This window comes from Panthera onca, chromosome C2, assembly GCF_046562875.1.
Source record: "Panthera onca isolate mPanOnc1 chromosome C2, mPanOnc1 haplotype 2, whole genome shotgun sequence".
Taxonomy (NCBI): domain Eukaryota; kingdom Metazoa; phylum Chordata; class Mammalia; order Carnivora; family Felidae; genus Panthera; species Panthera onca.
Window position 1 is genome coordinate 125096272 of NC_138347.1, and position 25999 is coordinate 125122270.

Below are 25999 nucleotides of genomic sequence, written 5' to 3' on the forward strand. Positions count from 1 at the left end.
AAGTAGCCAAAAAAATACACTGGATACTGAAAACTACAAACTGATATAAACTTTGACCTCCTTCTGAAAACTCCCTGGTCATAAAGACAAAATCACATTTGTGGGTAGCTAGACTAAGGTGACATGGTGAACGACTTACAAAATTATTTGGACTTGCAAAATTATAAACATACTCACTCCCCTGTCCCTGTAATTATAATTATGATGTACTTTTTGGAGAATATAACATGCAAACACCCAAGTATAATAAGCTTTCCATTATCAAGGATGGTTAGGGAGTGAGATATGCTCATATTCTAATTAAAGTTACCAGTGCCACATGTGAACTGCCAATTGTAGAAGAATTAGATAACGGGACATTAGATAATATCCAAATTGAAATTATTTTTAACGTAAGGGTTTGATCCAGGAGGCACTTGAGAAATTTACAGCGAACTTCCCATTTTAAGTCAACTGAGGCATTTATTGTGTACCTGCTATACATACAAATTGAACAGAATTGAAAATGGACAGTACTTTAGGTCTTTTCTTTTTTTTAATAAATTACCCTGTTGTGTAGATTTTTTGGAATGTACATGGCATTAGATACAGATCTAATTCACTAGCTCAGAAATTAGAAGTTAACATATTTAACTCTTTGTTTCATCAGTGTGTAGTTACAAATCACCCTACATTCTCTAAAAATGAAGAGTGCAATGTAATAACTGCATTAAAATAAATGCCAGATTTTAGAGAATAATAAATCTTTTTAACACATGTAATCATTCCAAAGAACATCAAAAATGTTAGAACATTATAATATGGCAGCAGTAAGTTAAATGTTCTACAAATATGACAAGATATATATACACATATGTATACAAATATACAGCTATTCTTGATATTCAAAATTAACAACACATATATAAACAGCTTACCTATCTGTGCATAAAACTGTATCATCTGATTTAATAATTTCTGGAAAAACTTGCCAACCTTTTAAATAGACTGAATGGTCTCAAAATACATAGGTTTAAACAAGTAAGACTTACAGTCATTCCATTTCATTTGGTATATGGTCATTTTTATTTATATTTGTCTACAACACTTTTAAAAGTAACTAACAGAACCATTTCTTTTGAATTATCCTAAAACTTATACTTTAATTAAAAACTTCTCAAAATCCAAAGCCTTGATTTTATGAAAGCTCATATCTTTAGCTCATGCAAGGAAAATGGGACATATCTATATTCTACTAAAACCAAAGGTACATAATTTCCTGGAACCAGAAAATCAAGTAATCATTACTAAAATAAACTTATATCATCAGCACATTAAAATATGTTGTAAAATAGGGGCTCCTGGATGGCTCAGTTGGTTGAGCATCCAACTCTTGATTTCGGCTCAGATCATGATCTCACAGTTTGTGGGACTGAACCTGTTTGGGCTCTGTGGTGACAGCACAAAGTCTGCTTGAGATTCTCTCTCCCCCGCCTCTTTGCCCTCCCTCCTGCTCATGTTCTCTCTCTCAAAATAAACAAACATTAAAAAATAATTTAAAAAAGGGGGGGGGGCACCTGAGTGGCTCAGTCGGTTAAGTGTCCAACTTCAGCTCAGGTCATGATCTCACAGTCCATGAGTTCAAGCCCCACATCGGACTCTGTGCTGACAGCTCAGAGCCTGAAGCCTGCTTGTGATTCTGTGTCTCCCTCTCTCTCTGCCCCTCCTCTGCTCATGCTCTGTCTCAAAAATAAATAAAAACATTTAAAAAATAATAATGATAATAAATAAAATACCTCAGAAAATAATTTTTAGAAGTGAATACTTGGTGAAAACCTCCCAACAATTCCACAGTACCCTCAACTGAGTTTAACAAGACATCCAGTCTAGTTTCCCCATTCTATTCAACTTGGAAACTACAAAGCCAGCCAAATTTGCTTATATCATTTTTTGCCTGTCAACACAGGGCCAAGTAGGGATATCTGCTGATCTTTTCCTGGAGATTCACTATTTACTATAAAAACCAGATGAGGTGGTCTTATTTATCAAGTATTTTTTTTTTTTTTAAAGACCACAGTGTTAAGCAGCTTTGACAACCTACATAAAGAGTTGAACAGTTATTCTTCTTCAACTATGAGATTTAATTAACGTGGTTGACCTAATACACTAAAATATCCTTTAACTGTTTTTTAAAGTCATAAACAGATCTCCACACTAGAGGAAACTCAGAACTTGCAACCCAGTATAGTTTATTTGATGTAGCTACTCTGTTGTAGTTGCAGAGGCTACTATTTATGATATATATATAACTGACCTCCCTGCTTTCTCTACTCATATCTTACTCCTACCTAATGATCTTCTATTCAGTTAGGCATTTCAAACTTTGCTCTTTTAAGGTTTGCTTCTGTATTCAAACCTTTAATACAATAGGATCATTTAAAATTATGCTAAATATTGTACTACTAACAAAACAGTTATTTCTAGAGAACTCTTCATTTTTCAACAATTAAGACTAAGCACTTCTGTTGCTTAATACTATTTTTCAGAAAGGACATATTCACTATGTAAAATGGTCCTTTATGACGTGGGTTTTCTGCAAAGAAGATCCCTATATGTATGGTAGGACTATGGCTCTAACACAGCTGAGTCGATTAGTTATACACCATGATGAAAAGTCCTCATTGGCCTTTAATTTCTTCAATTTTCTTTTTCCAGCTCGTATGTTTTATATCTTCACAGTTATTCTTAAGAAAAATCAAATTTAAAGCTGGAAAAATGATAAAACTCTGGTTGTCCTATCACTAAAGCTAGTTGTCAATTTTTGAATGTCTTTGCAACTGGTTATTTTGGACGCAAATCTGATTACTTCAGCTTCTATCTTCTCCTTCCCTAAAATTAGGCTACCTTTGATTATTTACACTCTGTGGCTACCTCTCTGCTACCCATCTATTTTGGTCTAGTAATGGTCTCTGTATGACTCATTGATGGCTGTGTAATATGTCTAAAAAGGAAAAAATCGGTCCCCTCTCTTCCTAAACATCATTTTGGCTCCCCTTTTCTTCTATCAATATTGTACTATTCTGGTATTAAGGTTACTTAATAAAATGTTAAAAATAGTTCACATTTTATTCTCTTAAGTACAATTAATTTTCAGACAGTGACAAAGTTTAGGACAGAACTGAGTCAGAAAGCATAAATTTTCTCTCTGGAGACAAGGACAGGTTATCAAATCACCCTACACATATCTGTATAAGGCCAGCTCTATTGTGACATAAAGTGAAAAGATTTGGGGTAATCTATGCCTTTCAAATTTTAAACAGATTTTACTATGGTTAAGAAGCAATTGCGTATACTGGAATATGTTACCACTTGCATTCTCTTGTCCTAGCCCCTCTCCCTCTTCTGTTAGTTTGAATTGTTTTTATGTTTGTATTTTTATTTTTCTTTCTCTTCTTTGAAAAGAATCATCCTATTTTTGAAGTTGTTTTATATTAGGGTCAATAATGACTAAGCACTTAAGTGCCAATTTGTGGGTATCTACAACATACCAGGCACTGGATTTTTTACCTCTGACTTAATTCTTACAACTTGGCAAAACAGGCATATTACACTCCCTTTACAGATGATGAAGTTGAGGCTCAAGGAAATTATGTAACTTGCCCAAGCACACAGCTAGGAAAGACCTCCACTAGGAAATGTCAAGAATTCAACCTCCTATTGTCCAACTCCAAAGACCATACTCTTTGCACTCCATGATCCCTCCATAAAAACCTTTCTCATCTACTTCAGCTAACAGCTTAGTCTTCAAGACTTGATAACTTTAAGAGGCACTAAGGCCATCAAGCTTCACCTTAGGTGGTTCATTATAATATGCTCTTCCCACAGTATTTTATGCCTTATTTATCAACTTTCAAGAAGCTATAGTGTTCTTTGATAAATGAGAAATTTCTCAAAGTAACAAGTAACACCTAAATTAGCTACTCATTATCAGATACAAGTCAAGATAAAAGTCACACAGAAATCTTGATTGACAAGATTACCTTTTCTCCTAAATAACCACTGTAGCAATCATAATAAAAATGATAATAACGTCATCTTCTATCATTCACAGAATACTTAATTGGTCTGATATTTTCAGCTAAACTACTTACTGAACAACCCTAAATAATATCTAGGATTACTAATATACAAAAACTATCTGCCTAAAGAGGAGTATTAATCAAACCTATCCCCACAACTAATCTCTGTGTGTAGGTACAACCCAAACTGATTTATTTAACGAATGGATTTAATACCACTTTTCCTGGCAATAACCAAATTAGTTTACAAAGGGGCTGATTAAATCATTACAAAGTCTCCTAGTTAAGGGGACAAAAGCAAAGTCAACATAATGAGAAAACAAGAACTATAATCTCCCGTTTCTGTAAACTGAGAAAACGTGAAGATAAAGTGTCAAGTATGCCAGGTGGGTCTACATCCAGCTTCTCACCTTTTCCAGCTCATTTTGAACAGTCAAGCAGCCTTACTCACTTTTATCTTGCCCCCACTTTACAAATCCACATCCCAAGATATGCTTTATACAACGCCCTTTTTGTTGGGGTCAGGGTGGGATGAGGTAGGGGGAGAATTACAATCTGTAGAGATTTTTATAAACAAAGCATCCTAGTCTTTCCATGACTGAGCAAAAGTTAAACTGAAAGTACTACTTGGCTGATAACACTAACAGGGTAAGAGGAGAATAAAGTGATTCATGTGTACTATCCCAAATGTCCTGACCTGTTTTTCTTTTCTCCTTCCCCTGGCCACAGTTCAGGCCTGTGGGTGTTCCATATCTGCCAACCCTAAAAGGAGTCTTAGGCTAGACTTTCTTCTTTAGAAGTCATGTGTTAAGAGCATAATTATCTGCTCTTGGGATAGAAAATTCATCTTTCAATCACTTGCAATCTTATCACACTTGTCTGACTTAACTTTTTATTTAAGTATTATCACCTTGGGTATGTTGCTTAAAAATGTTTTCTCTCATTAAACACTAGGGAATTTTGGAGAAAAGAAGGGCATTTTATCAAGAATTTATTTAACTTTTCTAATGACTGCTTTCTAAATTCTGAGATTTAAAACATCAGTAGAAGAGTCAAGCCTTGGGGCGCCTGGGTGGCTCAGTTGGTTAAGCGTCCGACTTCGGCTCAGGTCACGATCTCGCGGTATGTGAGTTCGAGCCCCGCATCGGGCTCTGTGCTGACTGCTCAGAGCCTGGAGCCCGTTTCAGATTGTGTGTCTCCCTCTCTCTCTGACCCTCCCCTGTTCATGCTCTGTCTCTCTCTGTCTCAAAAAAAAAAATAAATAAATGTTAAAAAAAAAAAGAAGAGTCAAGCCTTACAATCAATGAGTTAACCAAAAACAAAACAAAAAACCCTACTGACATTCTCCCAGCCCTTTCCAATTATAAAAGATCATCAATTTTATTCCCTTGCTTTTGCTGTATATTAAAGTCACAAAAGCATTCTCCAAAAAAAAAAAAAAAACCATGTTTTAAAATGGTAAAACAGGTATTCCATAAAAAAGTTAACCATGTCAGTTAACAACTATCAGACAACTCTTTACAGTACAATATTAAAGTTATGAATACCAAGGGATCTTTCCAAAATGGAAGAAAAAAGTTTTAATCCTGCATTTTCAGAATTATAATATTTGGCAAATTCAAACACAAAAACAAACAAGACTTTTTGATAGACTCTTAAATACATACTACTTACATGACACCTTGTAGAACTTTCTGGGGATCAGGGTCAAATAGCCTGTCAACATAGTGGCGACTGCTAGCTGTTACTTCCTAGAAAGTGGGGGGAAAAATTATGACATCTGAAGCCATGCAAATCACAAATTCACAGCATCACCCACATCAAACAGCTATTTAATTTAAGGCAGATGCATTAGAATTTCTATAAAAATACTTACTATATTAATCATTCTCAGAAAAGCTTGTGACAAGATAAATAAGATGGGGAAGAGAGAAGATACCTAGTTCTCACTAAAACCGTAATTAGACAGTGAGATCTTTGTGGCGATCCCTGCCAGCTTTGCCAACAGAACTGGGCATAAGTATTAAGAAGCAAGGTAAGTTTCTTAATCAACTGTTGGATGTCACCTTCATATGAACAACAGATAGGAGTATTGCTTCTGTTCAGTACCCACTAAAGGGAGAGAAAATCTGGCTCTCAGCAAGGAAAAAAGGGGAAGCACTTGATAAACAGTCCAAGAAGGGTAGTTCACAGGCAAGAGGAAGACATCCAGTCTGATGCAGAGAAGCTACGATGATAGGAAGCAGACATATGTAGGAAGAAAAAGAAAAAAAAAAAAAAAAAAAAAAAGGTAAACGAGTTGTCACACTTTCTGTGAGGGATTTATCAAGTCCAACAGAGTTATCTAGTCTGAGATGGCTGAGGCTATGTAGAAAGGGGGGAGTTAAACATAAAGAGCAAGCAGAGACACTTACCTCTTTTTATTTGTACTGTGGAATTTCCTCTATTATATTATTTTCTGTAATACTTTAGGGGGGCAATATTTTTTATATTTAATTTTCATTACTTAACTTTTTAAGATTTTCTTTAAGTAATCTCTACACCCAACAAGGGGTTCAAACTCACAACCCCAAGATGAAGAGCAGCATGTTCTACTGACTGAGCCAACCAGGCACCCCATTTTTTTTTTTTTTTTAAAAAGAACATATGTTTAAGAACTAGAGAAAAAGAATTTTTGTCCCTTCTGTTTCTTTCTGATGGCTGCTGAAATATGCCCCTGTACTGCCACCCATTCACAATGAATTATCATGGAGAGGAATAAATACCGCTCCATTTTACCTAGAACCCCTAATCAGAAACAGCTAATTGACAAGACACAGTGCCAGCTTAAACCTCTGAGTCACCAAAAATATCTCTGGAGAAAAACTGCATAAACTCTAATTTCCTGATAGAATTAATTCAAAATCTAAACATTTTTTTCCTATTATGAGCTTGCTACCAAAATATCCTCATAAGCAACCCAAATGCCTGCTTTTAGTATGCACTCCATTTATAAAGAACAAACAGTGGCAGCAAACAAGCAAAACTGATAGAAATACTTGTGCCCAACAGATACCATTAAAGTACCTGCTAACAGGATTTGGTTTACTGAAAATAACAGAATCAGAGAGTTAGAAGGATTCTTAATAAGTATTTGTTCCAATCCCTTAGCTAACAAATGAGGGATGGATCTTTACTCTGATGTGAGATTACCAAAGTTTAAGTAGGGATGCAAACAACAGTACAAATACATCAAAAAATAATATATCAAGAGCAAAATCCAGAGTAAAACTCAAAATAGTATTCCTATAATATAAACAATGAGTTTTGTCACTCCACTTGAACATATGTGCTTCCCTGGGTTTCCAACATTGTAAGTCCTTCTGAGTACCTCAGACCCTTAGTTTCCCTTCTATCCAGGGACTGATCTTCAGTTTTACTGTTCCTCTTCACGTTCTCTCTCACAGCTCTGGATCTCTTGCCTCTCAATGTGGTTTGGAAAAGGTGCTTGGGTTTAAGACTTGTATCTTAAAAAACTTAAGTTTCACCCACGAACAGCAACTCTCTTTACTACTCTGTACCTGGTTCATTCAATTTTATAAGCACTGAATACCTGCTACATGCAAGGCACTGAGGAAGGCATTAAAGATTTTAAATTTAGCAAGGCATGGTTCCTGCCCTCAAGAATTAATTCTCTACTGCAATTGTGTTTACACCTTTATATTCCCTACTAGAATATAAAACAGAAGTATAAACATATATAGGCAGCACTGAGGAGGGAGTTAGTAAACTAGGAGAATCTGTGATGAAGGCTTCTTAGAGTAGTTTTGTCAAACAAATAAGACAAGGGAAGAAAGAATCAGTGTCCCAACACAGCCATAGTGCATATGAAGCCAACACATATATACCATTAGCAAGTACATACCAGTTGCTGGCAGTGAGAAAGAAGGGAGGATAGATGACATCAAGAATGTAAAACACAAAAGGCTAACCAACAGGTGGCCCATAATTGGAGTACAGATTGTCTTTTGGTCACAGTTCTATGCTAGGTGCCAAAGAAGACACAAAAGTATGTTACAGCAGAACCTTGCATTTAAGGGGCTTGTAATCTAGAAGGGTGTCAGGCATGTACACACACACAAAAAAACAATCCTCTGAGCTAACTAGGTAGCAGTGAGCTAAGGGGATATAGTCACAAATTCAATTTTACTCTGTGCTTTTGCCTAACATATTCATTGATTTGTCTGTATGGGACAGTTCTTTTATTTTACTGCTTCCCTTTATAGACTAGGCACCTCTCCCCTTTCAGCCCTCTTCTCTTTCAAAAAGCAACCTGGAAATTTAAGAATTTGGGAAAGAAGTCAATTGATAAAGATAGTAAACAAACTGGCCAGGGAAAGCTTCTCTAAGAAGGTGATATTTGAGCAAAGACCTGAAGAAGATGAAGGAGTAAGTCATGTAGCCACCCAGGGGTGAAGCTGTTCAGGCAGAGAATGCCAAATGCAAAGGCTCTGAAATTGGAAGTATCTTCTGTGATCAAACAACAGGAGGCCATTATAGGTTGGCGCAGAATGAGTGAAGGAGAAAGCCACACAAAATAAGTTCAGAGAAGAGGGGCCAGATGGTAAAGAGCTACACTGTCCAATATGATGGCCACTGGCCTCATGTGGCTATTGAACATCTGAAATTTGGCTAAGAACTGAACTTTAAATTTCTTTTTCTGGGGGGGAGGGGGAGCGGGAGGAGGGGCAGAGAGAGAGAGAGAGAGAGAGAATCTTAAGTGTGCTCCGTGCTCAGCAAGGAGCCCAATGTGGGGCTCAATCCCACAACCCTGGGATCATGACCTGAGCCAAAATCGAGTTGGATGCTGAGCCATTCAGGTACCCTGAATTTTACATTTTTTAACTTTAATTAATATGTAAAATTTTAAAACCTGGATTTAAAGACTGGATTCGGTTATTAGGAAACTTTTAAGAATGTCTGGAACTACTTGGGTATGTATATCTACTTGTTTAACTGTAAACTGTATGAAACCGAAATGCCAATCAAGTATTTCCAATCAAAATTTGGCATCCAAATTGTATAAAATACACACCAGATTTTGAAGACTTGAGATAAAAAAGTAAAATAATAATTCCTTACGTTGTGTTTTGAAATAAAATTTTAATACATTAGTTTAAGTTAGATATATTAAGATTAATTTTTTCTTTTTACTTCTAGAGCATGGCTGCTAAAAACTTTAAAATTATATGTGTAGGTTAAATTAGTTTTCCACTGGATAGGGCTGGGATAGAGCCCTGTTAGTCACTGTAAGGATTTTGCTTTTTATGGTTTGAATTGGGACGCCATTAGAGTTTCGGGAAAAGAGAGACATGAACTGACTTGTTTTAAAAGGATCACTCTGGGGGTGTCTGAGTGGCTTAGTCAGTTAAGCCTCTGACTTCGGCTCAGGTCATGATCTCGCGGTTCATGGGTTCGAGCTCCACATCGGGCTCTGTGCTGACAGCTCAAAACCTGGAGTCTGCTTCAGATTCTGTGTCTCCTTCTCTCTCTGCCCCTCCCCCACTCACACTCTGTCTCTGTCCTTCTCTCAAAAATAAACATTAACAAATAATAATAAATAAACAAAAAAATAAGTAAATGGATCACTCTGGTTGCAATCTTAGAAACAGACAAACGCATGGAAGGGGATGGAGGACAAAAGCAGGGAGACGAGTGGGAGGCTGTTTCAGTATCAGAAATGCTGTTATTTCAGAGAGATGATGGTAGCCTGGACTAGGACAAGAGTTTTGAAGGTAGTAAAGTTCACTCCGATTCCAGATAAACGTTGAAGGTGAAATGACTACCAAATTGGATATGCTGTCAGAATAGATATGGGCTATGAAAGAAGAGAGGAGCCAAGAGTAACATTTAAGGTTTTTTGCCAGAGTATCCAGAAAGATTTGAGGTGTCAATTAATGAGCTAAGTACAACTGTGAGTGATGCAGATTTGAGAAAACCAAAAATTCAGTTTTGAATATGTTAGGTTTGAGAATTTTATTAGCCATCCAAATGAGAATGTCAAGTTGGCAGCTGGATATAGGAATCTAGAATTTAGGAGAGAGTAGTGGGCTAGAGATACAAATCAAGGAAGTGTCAGCATGTGAATGGGATGAGTTCACTAAGGGAGTTCACTTTACCATGGATAAAGCAAGGTCAGAAGAGCGAATGCTGGAGCACCTGGATCAAGAAGAATTCCCCAAATGAGAGAATGTTTCAAGGAGAAAGTAATCAAATATCCCACATATGAATAAAGTACAGCATAAGATGATGACTAGGGCCTGATACAAAAATATGGAAGTCATCAGCAACCTTGATAAGAGCAGTAGAGGCAGACTGGTGAAGCCAATGACCACTTGAAGAGGGCATAAAAGAAAACAGGAAAAGAGGAATTAGAGAAAATACAACTCTTTCAAGGAGTTTCATTTTGCAAAGGAGAGTGAAGAAACAGACTAGTAGCTAGAGGGAGAAGTGGAGTCAGGAGACCATTTTTTTAAAAGATGGAATTAATTAGAGCATAGTTATTCACTGATGAAAAATCTTTTTTAATTTAAACATTTTTAATGTTTATTTTTTAGAAAGAGAGACAGAGCATCAGCCAGGGAGGGGCACCAAGAGGAGACAGAGAATCCAAAGCAGGCTCCAGGCCCTGAGCTGTCTGCATAGAGCCCAATGTGGGGCTCAACCCCACGAACTGTGAGATCATGACCTGAGCTGAATGAAGTAGGACACTCAACAAACTGAACCACTCAGGCGTCCCTGGAAACTTTTTTAATAGAGAAAAAATATGCTGCAATGAGGCAGGAGAACTTTTGGAGCAATGTTCATGAATAATTGAGAGGGAACAAGATTTACTGACCAAGTAGAACATGGAACATATAATAACTAGAGAGAATTAAGAAGATGGATATGGCAGTGAGCGCTTGTCTCTAATTACTCCTATTTTTTGAGAGTAAAAAATGGTGAGAGTGGGTGGGGACGTGGGTGGTTTGAAGAAAGGAGGAATAAGAAACCGAATGGGCCAGGAAAATGTACCAGGATTGCCAGGCAGCACTAGCCTTCTTGAGGTTCATAATTATGAATTTAAACTATGACCAGTCAGCATGGCTCTTTTTTCCCCAGCAACATTAAAATGTACAGAAGTAGGCATGAAAAAGAGAGCTGAATTTAACCAGGGTTGGAATTTCATCACTCAAGGATGACAAAGCTAGGGGAAGGGGTCAGCTGAGTTGAAGATATATACAAAGTTGTGATTGTAATGATGGATCTACTGAAGGCCAGTAAAAGAGTGGTAGGACTAACAGACTCTAGATAACAAATGGACTCAAGGATTGTTGACAATGGAGCAGTGGAAGGAGTGGCTTGGAAGGACAGAAGGTGGTGGCTAGGATACCTGAAATTGAGATTATGGACGAACTTTAGTTATCAAGTCAAGGTCTAGGAAATGACCATGGGAACAAGTACCTCAAGGCAGGATGGAGGATATGGTCATTGGGGAAGCCTACAGCTTAAGAAAAATTATCTACATAGGCAATGAAATTTCCATATTTCCATAAATCATCACACAAGTAGTTCTAGAGAAAGTGACTGTGAGCTACGAGCTAAATCTTAAAGAAATGAAGGAGAATGAGCCTATAGATGCACAACAAGGTAGAGTCAGAGAAGATACAGATCAGGACTATTTAGAGAAAAGGGAAAGACAGGGGTCTGAAAAGAGCAATGAGGAGCAAGTCTATTTCCATCTCTAGAGATAGAGGGATATCAAAGACATGGAAGGAAAAACAGCCACCAGCTGAAGTTTACAAAAGAAAGCTGGGAAAAAGTGTCACCAGAGGAACTCCCAGGTCAGTCTAAACAAAAAAGATGAAAGAAATGTTCAGAGAAGCAGCAGGAGAAAGACCAAGGGATGTGGATAGAAAACTAAAAACAGTTATATGGGCATACGGAATGACCCTAGACACCTGGACTTTTTGTGGTAGTTAATGTAAACAGATATAAAGAGCTTAATCCTGATGATCTCAAGGGAAAAAGAAGTGTGGCTATGATACTGGGGAGGAGTGGAAAGAGCTTTGGGGCTCTTCTTCATTCTTGCCAACAACAGTGCAGGGAGGGACAGTTTGATCTGGGCACTCCTTATTTACTCCAGAAATAGGAGAAGCACTGGGGTTCCTTCTTTCCTCCTGCCCATAGAGATAAGAGGATTAGGAGGGTTTCTGATGTCCTGTCCTTTCAAGATGTGACTTCACTTTCAATTCAAAACACCAATGCCCTTTTAAATTGCTTCCTGTAACTTCAGGTAGCTAAACACATGGTGAATCTTCCATTCCTCCAACTGACCGAGTGAATGTGCCAAGCAGCCAACTAAAGCTCAGGATACAGTCTGTGTCCATAAAGGAGAGCAAAGCTAACCAGGGTCAGACTGTGACCTCCGCGATTTGGCACAAGGCTTCAAACAAATGACCTAACAAGTCCTTAAAAGCTGGATCTGAACTCATTTTATGCATTCAAAGCTGCAGTAAAGCTACTACAAATGTATATATAAAACCCCTGTTGCATTTTATACTTACTAGCACTCCCTGAAATTATATTACATGAAAAGGTACATGGGTACCTTTAGCAGAAAGTTTGTAGATACCAAATTTGTGAATCAGAGTTAATTCTAAGAAGAGTTGAATCCACCGTGTGTACAAACAGGTATTAATCATTAAAAAGAAAGAGAAGCCTGAAGCAAATTTCTTTTTGTAGGAAAACAAAAACAGAAACAGGTAATAAGCTGCATTCCATTATGGAGAAGTACTAAGGAAAGCAATTTCCCTTTTATTAGGGTGACCAACTATGACAGACAGCCTCTAAGATGGCCCCCAATGATACCTACCCCCTGGTATTCAAACCCTGTGAAATGTGTTCTCTTGAGTGAAGACTGGACTTAGTAACTTGATTCTAGCAAACAGAATGCAGTGGAGGTGACGGGATGTCATTTCAGAGTTGGGTGTGTGTGTGTGTGTGTGTGTGTGTGTGTGTGTGTGTGTGTGTGTGTGTGTGTAAGGCCAGCTGCCATGCTGTGCTATGGAGAGGCTCACATGGAATGGAACTGCAGGAAGCCCCTAGCCGTCGGCCAGCAAGGAACCGCAAGTGCCCACATGGAACGAAATCCTGCCAATAACCATGTGAGTGAGCTTGGAAATAGATCCTCCCTCAGTTGAGCCTTCAGGTAAAACATGGTTCCTCCTAACACCCTGACTGCAGCCTCTCAAGAAACTTTGGGGCAGAGGTACTGACTAAGCCACACCTGAATTCCTGACCTACAGAAATTGTGAGATAATAAGTATAAGTTTTAAGCAGCTAAGTTTCAGGGTAATTTGTTACACAATACAATAAATAACTAATACACCTTCAATTTTTTCATCCAAAATAGGATAATTTTAAAGAGTGAACGAGAGCACTATTAATCGTTATCACAAAGTAACAAACATAAACGAAGAGTGCTAGAAACAAAGTAGGCTGTACGATCATCCTACTTTTAATCCTTCTTTAGTAGTACCTAAGAGGAAAAACTTAGAGATACCTCAGAAAACTGGCCAGACAATCCTGAAAAGGCAAACTAAAACAGTCTCTAATTACCCTTCTGAATAAGACACAGACAAGGCACTTTCTCACAGCACTGCTGAAGCCTATAGGTAATCACAGAAGACATTTTTCTGCTGCCTCTCTGAAGCCTTTGAGTCTGCCCCACCCAGCTGCCACACTCTCCAGCTGCCTTGCTGAAGCCAGCGGACACACAATCCACACAGGGAACATCTCGATTGCCTCGCCCTGATGACCAAGAAGGGTGGCTTTCCAGAGCAGCACAGGACTATACAACTGGATAGAGAGCTCCTGGCAGGCCACCACCCCCAGGACACTGCAGAGACAGAAGGAAGACTGAAACACAACACTCTTCATGTGAAAAAAGCCTATTTGCTTGGCATAGAGCTTCAGCCTGAAGGCCAGGCATCAAATTTCCCACACACTAGAGGCTAAAAAGGTACTCCCAGGGAGACAACATACTTGTCCACCACCTGGGCCTTGGGCTCAGCAAAACTTCCCAGTAATGAGTTTATACACTTGTCTGGAGCCCAGACTTTTGCAACTGTTGCCTTATGGACACCTCTAGATCCTATGGTCTGGAGGCCCACAGGAACTACAAATGTAGCCCCACAGGACTGCATATATTTGCACAGTTGAAAAACTGCTGCCTGAAGGTCTGGCTTCCAATCAGCCTGAAACTAGGTGCTAAAAGAGATTCCTTCTCTTGGATTGCTCACAGGTCTTGGCACATCCTCAATAACAGGGGCTTATCAAGAATAAATCAGGCAGTTTAAACAATCACAAAAGTACAAGAGACAACCAAGAGCTAGTCAAGGTTGAAGGATAAGGATCAGAACCTACATAAAACCACTCCTTCAAGACTGAGAAAGGTAGCTGCTTTGCCTGACAGAAACAAGTGCAGATAATCAAACAAAATGAGGAAACAGAGAAATATGTTCCCAACAAAAGACAACAAAACCTCAGAACAAGACCTTAATGATATGGAGACAAGGAATCCACCTGGATAAGGAATTCAAAATAATGGTCATAAAAATGTTCATGGAACTTGGAAGAATGGATGAACACAGTGAGAACTTCAACAAAGCCAAAGCACCAAAGAAAAGTCACAGGGCTAAAGAATACAATAACTGAACTGAAAAACGCACTGGAGAGGTGCAAACAGCAGACTGGATGAAGTAGAAGTACACATCAGTGAGCTGGAAGATAAATCAATGGAACTCACCCAAACAGAGCAGCCAAAAGAAAAATAATCTTAAAAAATGAAAATAAGGGATCTCTGGAACAACATCAAGTAGAATAATATTTGCATTATAGGAAGTCCAAGAAGAAGAAAATACAGATAAAGACACAGCAAACTTACTTGAAGAAATAATGGCTGAAAATTCCCCTAAAGAAGGAAACAGACATTCAGGTCCAGAAAGTCTAGAGAGTTCCAAAGAAAATGAACCCAAAGACAGCCACACTAAGACATATTATAATTAAAATATCAGAAGTTAGAAATAAAGAATCTTTCTTCCTTTTTGTTTTTGAGAGACAGAAGGAGCATGAGCAGGGGAAGGCGAGAGAGAGAAACTTGAAGTAGGGTCCATGCCCAGCTCTCAGCCCAGAGTGGGGCTTGATCCCACAATGTGAGATCGTGACCTGAGCCAAAATCAAGAGTTGATCAACCGAATAAGCCACAAAGGTGTCCCAAAAGAGAATCTTAAAAGCATCAGGAGAAAAACAAATTGTTATGTTCAAGAGAAATCCCATAGGCTATCAGATTTCACAGCAGAAAGTTTGTAAGCCAGAAGGGAGTGGCTTGATATATTCAAAGGGCTGAAAGGATAAAAACCTCCAACCAAGAATACCCAGCAAGATTACCATTCACATTTGAAGGACAGTTTTCCAAACAAACAAAAGCAAAAAGAGTTTATCACTATTAAGCCATCCTTACAAGAAATTAAAGAGACTTCTTTAAGCTAAGAAAAAATGACACTAATAACAAGAAAACATACAAAACTAAAAATTCTTACTGAAAAAGGTAAATAAATATATAGTAACAATAGTGGATTAATCACTTATAAAACTAAGATGGTTAAGATAAACATGGTAGAATTAACTAAAACTACAATAATTAGTCAAGAGATACTAAAATAAAAAGATGTAAAAAGGGGCATAAAATGTAGGGTGGGAGAAAATAAAATTATAGTTTTGTAATGTATTCAAATTTAAGTTGCTATTAACTTAAAATAGATTATTACATACCCAAGATAATATGTGTGAATTTCACGGTAACCACAAAGCAAAAAACTTAGAGTAAACACACAAAATGAGGGGGCACCTGGCTGGCCTAGGTGAGTATATGGCTTTGACTCAGGTTGTGATCTTGCAGTTTGTGAGTTTGGGCCAGCATTGGGCTCTCTACTGTCAGTGCAGAGCCTGCTTTGGATCCTCTCTCTCCCTCTTTATCTGACCCTCCCCCAATTGTGTTCCCTCTCCCTCTCTCAAAAATAAATAAAACATTAAAAAAAATTTTTTAATGCACAAAATAAGAAAGAAATCTAAACACTAAAGAAAGTCATCAAACCACAAGGGAAAAGAGAAAAACAAGGACAGTGAAGAACTAAAACACAGCCAGAATACAATGAACAAAATGGCAGAAAGTACATACCTATCAATAATTACTTTAAATGCAAATGGACTAAATTCTCCAACCAAAAGACAGAGTGGCTATATAGATTTTTTTTTTTAAAGGACACATCCATACCTTGCCAACAAAAGACTCAACCCAGAGGACAAAAACACACAGAGACTGAAAGTGAAGGAATGGAAAAAGATATTCCATGCAAATAGAAAAAGAAAACCAGTGTAGTGATTCTCTTATTAGACAAAATAGACTTCAAAACAAAGACTGTAATAAGGGACAAAAAGAGGCACTACAAAATAATAAAGAGGTCAATCCAACAAGAAGATACACCATTTATAAATATATATTCACCCAACAGAGAAGCTCCAAAATACTTACAAATATAAATAAACATAAAAGGAGAAAAAGATAGCAAAACAATACAAATAGGGGATTTTAACACCCCCCCCCCCGGCCTTAAATCAATGGATTGATCATCCAGAGAATCAGTAAGAAAACATTGGTCCTGAATGACATATTAGACCAGATGGACTTAATAGACATATACAGAATATTTCATCCCAAAGCAGCAGAATATACATTCAAGTGCACATGAACATACTTCAAGATAGCTCATGTTAGGCTACAATACAAGACTCAATTTCATGAAGACTGAAATTATATGTAAAGCATCTTTCTGACCACAATGGTATGAAACTAGTAATCAATTAGAAGAAAAAAACTGGAAGAACTACAAATACATAGAGATTAAACATGTCACTGAACAACTATTGGGTCATAGAAGTAACAAAAAAAATACCTAGAGACAAATGTAAACAGAAATACAACATATCAAAATCAATCAGATGCAGCAAAAGCAGTTCTAAGAGGGAAGTTCATAACAATACAGGTCCACCTCAAGAAACAAGAGAATCTCAAATAAATAACTTTATACTAAAGGAACTAGAAAAAGAACAAAGCCCAAAGTTAGCAGAAGGAAGGAAATAATAAAGATCAGAGTGGAAATTAAACAAAGACTAAAAGACAATAAAAAAGGTCGACAAAATTAAGAAACAGGTCTTCAAAACGATAAACAAAATGGACACACTTTTAGTTGGACACACGAAGAAAAAAAGAGAGAAATTCAAATGAAATTAGAAATGAAAGAAGCCAAGTTACAACTGATACCACAGAAACACAAAATCATGGGACTACTATGAACAATTATATGCCAACAAATTAAACACAGAAAAATGGATAAACTTCTAGAAATTTAAAATATTCCAAGACTGAATCATGAAGAAATAGAAAAGCAGAATAGACTGATTACTAATGAGAACATTCAATTAATAATCAAGAACCTCCCAACAAACAAAAGTCCATGATCAGAGAGCTTTACTGGTGAATTTGAGAAGATTTAACTCAAAGATTTAATATGATTCTTCTCAAACTCGTCCAAAAAACTCAAGAGGAGGAAGCGCTTCCAAACACATTTTATGAGACCAACATTACCCTGATACCAAATCTGGATAAGGACACCACAAAAAAAGAAAATTACAGGCCCAACATCCCTGATGAACACAGATGCAATAATCCTCAACAAAATATTACCCAACCAAACTCTACAATATATTAAAAGGATTATACATCATGATCAAATGGGATTTACTCCAGAGATGCAAGAATGGTTCAACATCCAATAATTAATGTCAAACATATTAAAATTAAAGATAAAAATTACATGACCATCTCAATATACACAAAAAAAACATTTGACAAAATCCAACATCCATTTATTTAAAACAAAAACAAAAACCTCTAATATTGGTTATATAGGAAACATGCTTCAAAATACTAAAGGCAATACATGACAAACCCACAGCTAAGATCATACTCAGTGGTGAAAAGCTGAAAGCTTTTCCACTAAATCAGGAACAGAACAAACAGCCCATTCTTTCCACTTGTATTCAACATTGTACTGGAAGTCTCAGTCACAGCAATTAGGCAAGAAACAGAAATAAAAGGCATAATATTAGAAAGAAAAAATCAAAATTGTCACTACTTGCAGGCAATATGATACTATATATAGAAAATCCATAGATTCCACCAATAAACTATTAAAACTAATAAATGAATTCAGTGAACTTGTGGGATAAAAGTAATAAAAATAATGAACTATCAGAAAGAAAACAATCCCAATCATAATTGCATCAAAAAAGAATGAAAACTTTAAGGCACAGATGAAAGAAACTGAAGACACAAACAAGTATTCTGTGCTCATCAAGTGGAAAAATCAATATTGTTAAAATATCCATACTACCCAAAGCAATCTACAGGTTCAATTCAATCTCTCAAAATTCCAAGGACATTTTTCATAGAACTAGAACAAATAATTCTAAATTTTGTATGGAACCACAAAAGACCCAAAACAACCTGGGGGGGGGGGGGGCAGGGAGGGAAACTAAGAGTTATCATGTTCCCTGGTTTCAAATTATACGACAAAGCTTTAGAAATCAACACAGTACGGTAACAGCACAAAAACAGACACATGTATCAACAGAAAAGAGCCCCGAAATAAACCCAATTCTATGTGGTCAATTAACTTCTAACAAAGAGTCAAGAATATACAGTGGGAAAGGACAGTCTCTTCAACAAATCATGTTGGGAAAACTGAACAGCTACAATACAAAATAATAAAAATGGACCACTATTAAAAAAAAAATGGAACACTATTTTACTGTATACATAAAAACAACTCCAAGTAGATTAAAAACTCAAATGTACAACCTAAAACCATAAAACTCCTAGAAGAAAACATAGGTGGTTAAGCTCCTTGACAATGGTCTTAGCAATATTTTTTATATCTGACTCCAAAGGCAACAGAAAAAAAATCAACAATAAACATATATGAATACATCATCCTAAAAAGCTTCTACACAGCAAAGGAAACAAAAAGGCAACCTACTAAATGAGAGAAGATATTTGTAAATCATATATTCTATCAAAGGTTAACAGCCAATACATACAAAGAACTCATACAATCCCGTAACAAAAAAAATCCAATTAAAAAATGAGCAGAGAATCTGAATCGATATTTTTCTAAGAATATACACGATGGACAACAGGCATTATGAAAAGATACTCAAAATCATTAATCATCAAGGAACGGCAAATCAAAACTAAAATGAGATATCACCTTAGAGCTATCAGAATGGCTAGAATAAAAAACAAGAAATAACCAGTGTTGGCAAGGATGTGGAGAGAGGGAATCCTTGTGTACAGATGGGAATGTAAATTGGTGCATCCACAATGGAAAACAGTATAAAGGTTCCTCAAAAAACTAAAATTAGAGCTACCACATAATACAGCAATTCCACTACTGGGTATCTAGCTGAAGAAAATATGAACACTAATTCAGAAAGATATGTGCACCCCTATGTTCACTGCACCATTATTTACAATAGCCAAGGTATGAAAAAAAAACTGTGTCCATTAATGTACGAATGGATAAAGAAGATGTAGTATATATAACTGACCCTTAAACAACAAAGGTTTAAACTTCATAGGTCTGCTTATGTGCAGATTTAAGGTACTATAAATGTATTTTCTTCCTTATGATTTTAATATTTTTTTCAAGCTTACTTTATTATAAGAATATAGTATATAATATATACAATACATGTGCTATTTGGCTGTTGATGTTATCAGTAAGTCTTTTGGTCAAAACTATACTAGTAGTAATTAAGTCTGTGGGGAGTCAAAAGTTGTATGTGGATTTTTGACTGCATGGGAGTTGTGTCCCAACCCTCATGTTGTTCAAGGGTCAACTATGTATACTATGGTATACTATGGAATATTACTCAGCCATAAATGAGAATGAAATCATGGCATTTGTGACAACATGGATGGACCTTGAAGGTATTATGCTAAGTGAGAGAAGTCAGAGAACGACAAATACTGCATGTTTTCACTTATATGTGGAATCTAAAAAACGAAACAAAACAAAATAAAACCAAGAGTCAGATACAGAGCATAGATTAATGGCAGGGGCAGAGGCAGGGGGAGGAGGCAGAGGACCACATGGCTAAGGGGAATCAATAAATACACAGTTTCAGTAATAAAACATATGTCATGGGATGTAATGTACAGTACAGATCATGGGAAATAGAGTCAATAACACTGTATTAATTTTGTTAGGTGATAGATGGTAACTAGACATATTGTAGTGACCATTTCACAATGCATAGAAATGTCAAAACGCTATGTTGTACACCAAAAAGTAATATTAATACTGTATGCCAATTATGCCTTAATAAATAAAAATAAATCCCCGCCACTTGGAAAAAAAAAATTCTTAAGGAAGGGTTTTGAATGTCGAATTACTAAATTCCAGACTTACCACATACGGGATTTAACTTAAAAATTAAGAGAAATAAAATTGTTCAACTGCTGTTTTACAACTTGAAGTAAAACAATGAGTTTATTAAACAATGAAGACTAACAGTGTTAATAAGAAAATATTAAGCTATTTTATTTTGTTCATTAAAGTCTTGCTGTATGTACATTTCATTAAAATATAATGTTTTGGGGTGCCTGGGTGGCTCAGTCGGTTGAGCGGCCGACTTCGGCTCAGGTCATGATCTCGTGGTCCGTGAGTTCGAGCCCCGCGTCGGGCTCTCAGAGCCTGGAGCCTGTTTCAGATTCTGTGTCTCCCTCTCTCTGACCCTCCCCCGTTCATGCTCTGTCTGTCTCTGTCTCAAAAACAAATAAACGTTAAAAAAAATTAAAAAAAAAATAATGTTCTTTATTTCTAACATACTCAAGCATTGTGTGGCAGGAAGAACAAACGATCTGGCATTTGAAGACTTGGGTTTGAGTCCTCATTCTACTACTTACTAGCCTTGTGACTTGGGCAAAAATAAAAATTTGAGACCATTTCTTCAATTATAAAATGGTGACATTACCACATAGCTCAGAGTGTGAAACAAATGTAAAAGTACCACACAAATAAGATTTCAGGGAAATTCTATTTTCATATAAAAAAGATAATTGGTTTAACAGGTATACTAATGATTCTCTTGATTATTTATCCTCATGATTAAAGTCTAACTATCCAAAGATAACCTTTATCTTTTCTTTTCAAACACATCTTTTTTTACCTAATGCCTTTTTCCCAGAGCACGCTAAGTACTCAGCAAGAAATAGGCATCTGAGTGCTAAACTTAAAAATCTAAACTTTCGGGGCGCCTGGGTGGCGCAGTCGGTTAAGCGGCCGACTTCAGCCAGGTCACGATCTCGCGGTCCGTGAGTTCGAGCCCCGCGTCAGGCTCTGGGCTGATGGCTCGGAGCCTGGAGCCTGTTTCCGATTCTGTGTCTCCCTCTCTCTCTGCCCCTCCCCCGTTCATGCTCTGTCTCTCTCTGTCCCAAAAATAAATAAAAAACGTTGAAAAAAAAAAAATTAAAAAAAAAAAATCTAAACTTTCATTATTTGAGATTTTTAAAAACCATTAAAATGTATAAAAGTAATAATTTGTGCATTTCTATAACTTCCATGATAACTTTAAGTGTTATGATGGACTCAGAGAGAATATAACAGTTAAGAAAACCAATATATAGTTCAAGAAGTAATCAATTTACAGTGTTCTTTCTCCCATACAACCAACCCAGAAGAAAAAGGGAAATAAGTACTTTATAATACCTGTTATTTGTTCATGTTACAGTTTACAAAACATTTCATATCTATTCTCTCATTTAAATCACGTGATCTTTAGAAATTAAAACGTAACGATTCTCAATGGGAAATTCTGATCCCTAACATATGAATGTTTAAACTAGTAATTGCCAACAAAACAAAACAAAACAAAACCCTAGTAACTGCCAATCAAATTTAACATCTCAATTATCCCACAAACTACCAGGAACTTCAAGATAAAATTGCTTTCATAATCTTCATCATTCAGCACTGTAAGGATAAATCTTGGTTTGGGGGAGAGATCAAAGAAACACAACTAAAAATATAGGATGTTTGAATTCCATAAAGATTCCATTTAAAACCTATTTCAGGCTGAAATCCAATATATGAAATATTCAATTTACCCTTGCATTATGCTAGGTGCTGGTAATAGATAAAACAGAGTCCCTTACCCAAAAGGCATTCACAGTACAGAAAAGAAACATATATGTAACTTACGAGTGTAACTTATAACATAGGATCAGTGCAATAAGTGGATACAAAATAAAGTTGAAGATATAATTAACTGAAGTACTGAAGTTAGGGGTGGAATGGGAGGTGATGTCTAAGCAGTGAGGATGATTAATCTGAAAAACTAGTCTTTTTCTCCTCCCTTTTCACCTAGCAAAATAATACAAGAACTCTAGGTGGAGAGCACAATACACGCACAAGAGAACATGGTGCGTTCGAAAAATGCAATTTAGTATTATGATATAGTATACACTTGGGAATCCAAAACAAAGCTGAAGTTGCACCCTTTAATTCAGTCAACAAATATTTAAACAACTATGCAGGCACTTTTCTTGTAGGCAATAAACAAAGACACACCTCCCCAAACTCACCTTTGCAGACCTTCAGCAAGGGGAGAAAGATAAAAAGCAAAGAATGTAATAAATAAGTGATACAGATTAGAGGACTATACACAATATGGGGGAAAATGTTTAATAGCACATTTTATTTCCATGTCCTTATACTATACACTCTCACAAGCAGGTGGGAGGAAAAAGGGCAGGAGAAAAAGAGGGAGATACACACACCACTCAAAAAGTCCCATGTTCTCTGCAGTTCTAAACAGGAACAGCACTATTCCCTAAGATACATTTTATAAATCCATGTAAGTGATTCTGGCTGTCAAAATGACAACAGGTGTCACTGATATCTAGTAGGCATGGACTCAAGATGCTGGCTGGATGTTCTGCAATGTGTGGGGCAATGGGCCCACATCCAAAAGACTTTCCACTGTGCAGTCATGTAGGCAAAACAAAATTTTAAAAATTAATTATCTGAGGGGCCCCTGGGTGTCTCAGTCAGTTAAGCGGCCGACTCTTGATTTCAGCTCAGTTCATGATCTCACAGTTCAAGAGTTCCAGACCCATGTTGGGCTCTATGTTGACAGCATGGAGCCTGCTTCGGATTCTCTCTTCCTGTCTGCCTCTCCACTGTTCTCTCTCTCACTCTATCAAAATAAATAAACCAGCTTTAAAAAAAATCTGAGTCTAGAATCTAACTCAATTTTGCATATAAACACAAAATATGTTCTGTATCTTACCGTACAATCATTTTCCCAAAAATGCAACTCCCATATGAATAAGGAAAAGGTTGTACTTTGTCTTGTTAGGAACTTTACCAAAAAAGGATCATTGCAGAAAGTCACATTAAAAAAAAATAGACAATTCTTTCCTAATTTTGAGAGCAAAAAATCTGTCCATCTGGGCCAATACAAAGAAAAAAAAAGAAGAAGAAAGAAAATCATCAACAAAGACTGACCTTTTCCTTGCAAATAGGTATCATGCCCTTCCCATGTATCCCAAAATTCCCACTTACCTCCAAATCAAAAAAAAAAAAAAAAAAAAAAAAAGAAGAAGAAGAAAATGCCCAAGTACTATTTAAACAGATTTTGGTGTTTTGTTGTTGTTTTCTTTTAATTTTTGAATTCTGGTAAACCTCTGGCCCCATTAGAACTCAATGAGATTCTCATCCAAATTCTTTCACACCTGTCATATAGTATTTTTGCAACTATTTTTATTTTATTTATTTTTTTTAATCATGGGATTCATACTTTGGTGTTTCTAGAGGTTCGCAGCATTTCTCTCCCCCCAGATGAGAAATCTAGTTTGGCTGGGTCCTATCTGTGTAGAATGTAACATAATTATGACAACTGAGACTCCTAGAATATAATCTGCTTTAATTTCACAAACTCAATCATGAAAATACTTAAATACTTCATTTTTAACTTAATCTACTTGGATAAGAGGCAACCCTCAACTCTCAATAATTAAGACTCAAAATAGGACTTTACATGTTAAGAAAACACTTTAAGATAAATAGTAAATAAGTCCATGCCCAGGGTTTGAAAATAAAATTTTAAAATGTGTAAGACTGTACAGTTTTTTTCTTAAATTGGGTGTTTGGAAATTTGGCTCTGACACTTTATATAAGAGCATATGACAGTGCACAGTCTGCCTCTCTAGTTCTCAGTTTCCCCAATTAAAAAAAAAAATGGTAAGAATGAACTAAAGATTATCTACAGATTTCTTCCACAAAGACTCTGTAATTTTACACTCACACAAAGAGGGATTTTTTTTCATAATTCAAAAACCAGAGCACAGTTATGTTAAAAGGGATATGAAAAGTAGTCTTTATTTTTTCTGTGGTGAGTTTTTAATGTAATAAAATATTATTATAGCTCTTGTATAATATCAACAATTGCTATAAACATGCTTTGGTGGTCACAAGAAATGGAAGCAATTTAGCATTCATGCTTCTTTCTAATCAGGTACTGCAGAGTTTATCCTTTTAAAGTATGGTCAAATCACAAGGACTTATTTGGGTCTGGATGATCTTTAAGGTTCCTTCTAACTATTAAATTCTATTCATTTACTCTTCAAAGTAGATGGGAATGTCTGAAGACCGGGAGCCAAGAGGAGACCCTTCCAGAGAGAGTAAAGGAACTAAGTAAAGATTTATGGTATGAACAGCCTAATCTGGAAGTCCAAGGAAGCAAAAACCATCTCTGGGGCATAGAAATGACAAAGGTTGTGAGGGGTTTTACAAAGACTGAGATACTCTGGGTTGGCTGAGGTTCATTTAGATGCCTCCCAAGATGATAAAATAGCCCAGGAAATCCACTAGGATTTATTAAAATGCTTCTCAATCTTGACATAACAGAGCAAGGCTATTCAGTCATGGTTGCAGTGTTCTGGACCATAAGAATATTGTAAATTGTTATTCAAGATTGAAATAATATAATGGCTTAGAGATCCTGGGTAACCCTCTTTCATGGTACACCTTGTAAGTGTTACTGTCCACACAGGCTGTCTCCTGATTTTTAAAAAGGGTTTATTTGCTTTAGAGTTTTAGAGACAGAACACCAGTGCCTCGGAGCTATCCATGGTGCTTGACTCAGATGCAGCCCACCACTTACAACAATTGGTGCATTAGCCTTCCTACTAAATAGTACCATTAAGGATCTGTCTGACCCATCATCCACACAGTGGTCTGTGACAATCAGGCCAGTATCATGGGCCACTTGTAATATCTGTCTATTCCACTTTGCCTGTGCCCAGACCCCCAAGTGCCTTACTTTGTCCTAGCATGGATCTCCAGCTAACCTACCCTTTTCTCCCAGGCCTGCTACTTCATCTGCTATACAAAACCCATCCTGTGGAGATGGTGTACTTATAGAAGATCACTGGCATACTCTGGGCAAAAGATTATGGTTCTTCCAAGCCAAGTCTCCACATGCCACATGATACTTTATATGAGTTTTAAAACCTTATTATTATTACAATTTTTACCATTCAAAAATGAATATAAATGACCTTTAAATTTTGCTATATATGTTTGTGATGGACTTTGGGATCAGTAAAAAAGAAAAAAAAAAAGGAAATATTACAAGATTGATGTGTGAGTTAGTTTCAGGGAATCATAAACCACTTGAAATTATGTGCTTCTTTAGGCAGATGCAGGTTTTTCTGGGGAAGAGGGTGTTGATTC

General features: G+C 36.6%; 1 protein-coding gene across 3 annotated transcripts in view; it reads right to left on the reverse strand.

Moving 5' to 3' along the window:
• Positions 1-25999, reverse strand: part of ARMC8 (armadillo repeat containing 8) — a 106292-nt gene that overhangs the window by 71718 nt on the left and 8575 nt on the right. Inside the window, exon 2 of one of the 3 annotated variants that reach the window (XM_078432308.2) lies at positions 5733-5809. The exons of the other annotated variants lie outside the window; for them this stretch is intronic. Coding sequence (XP_078288434.1) covers positions 5733-5809 — 77 coding nt within the window. The remainder of the gene's footprint in view (positions 1-5732; positions 5810-25999) is intronic. 3 annotated transcript variants of the gene reach the window in all.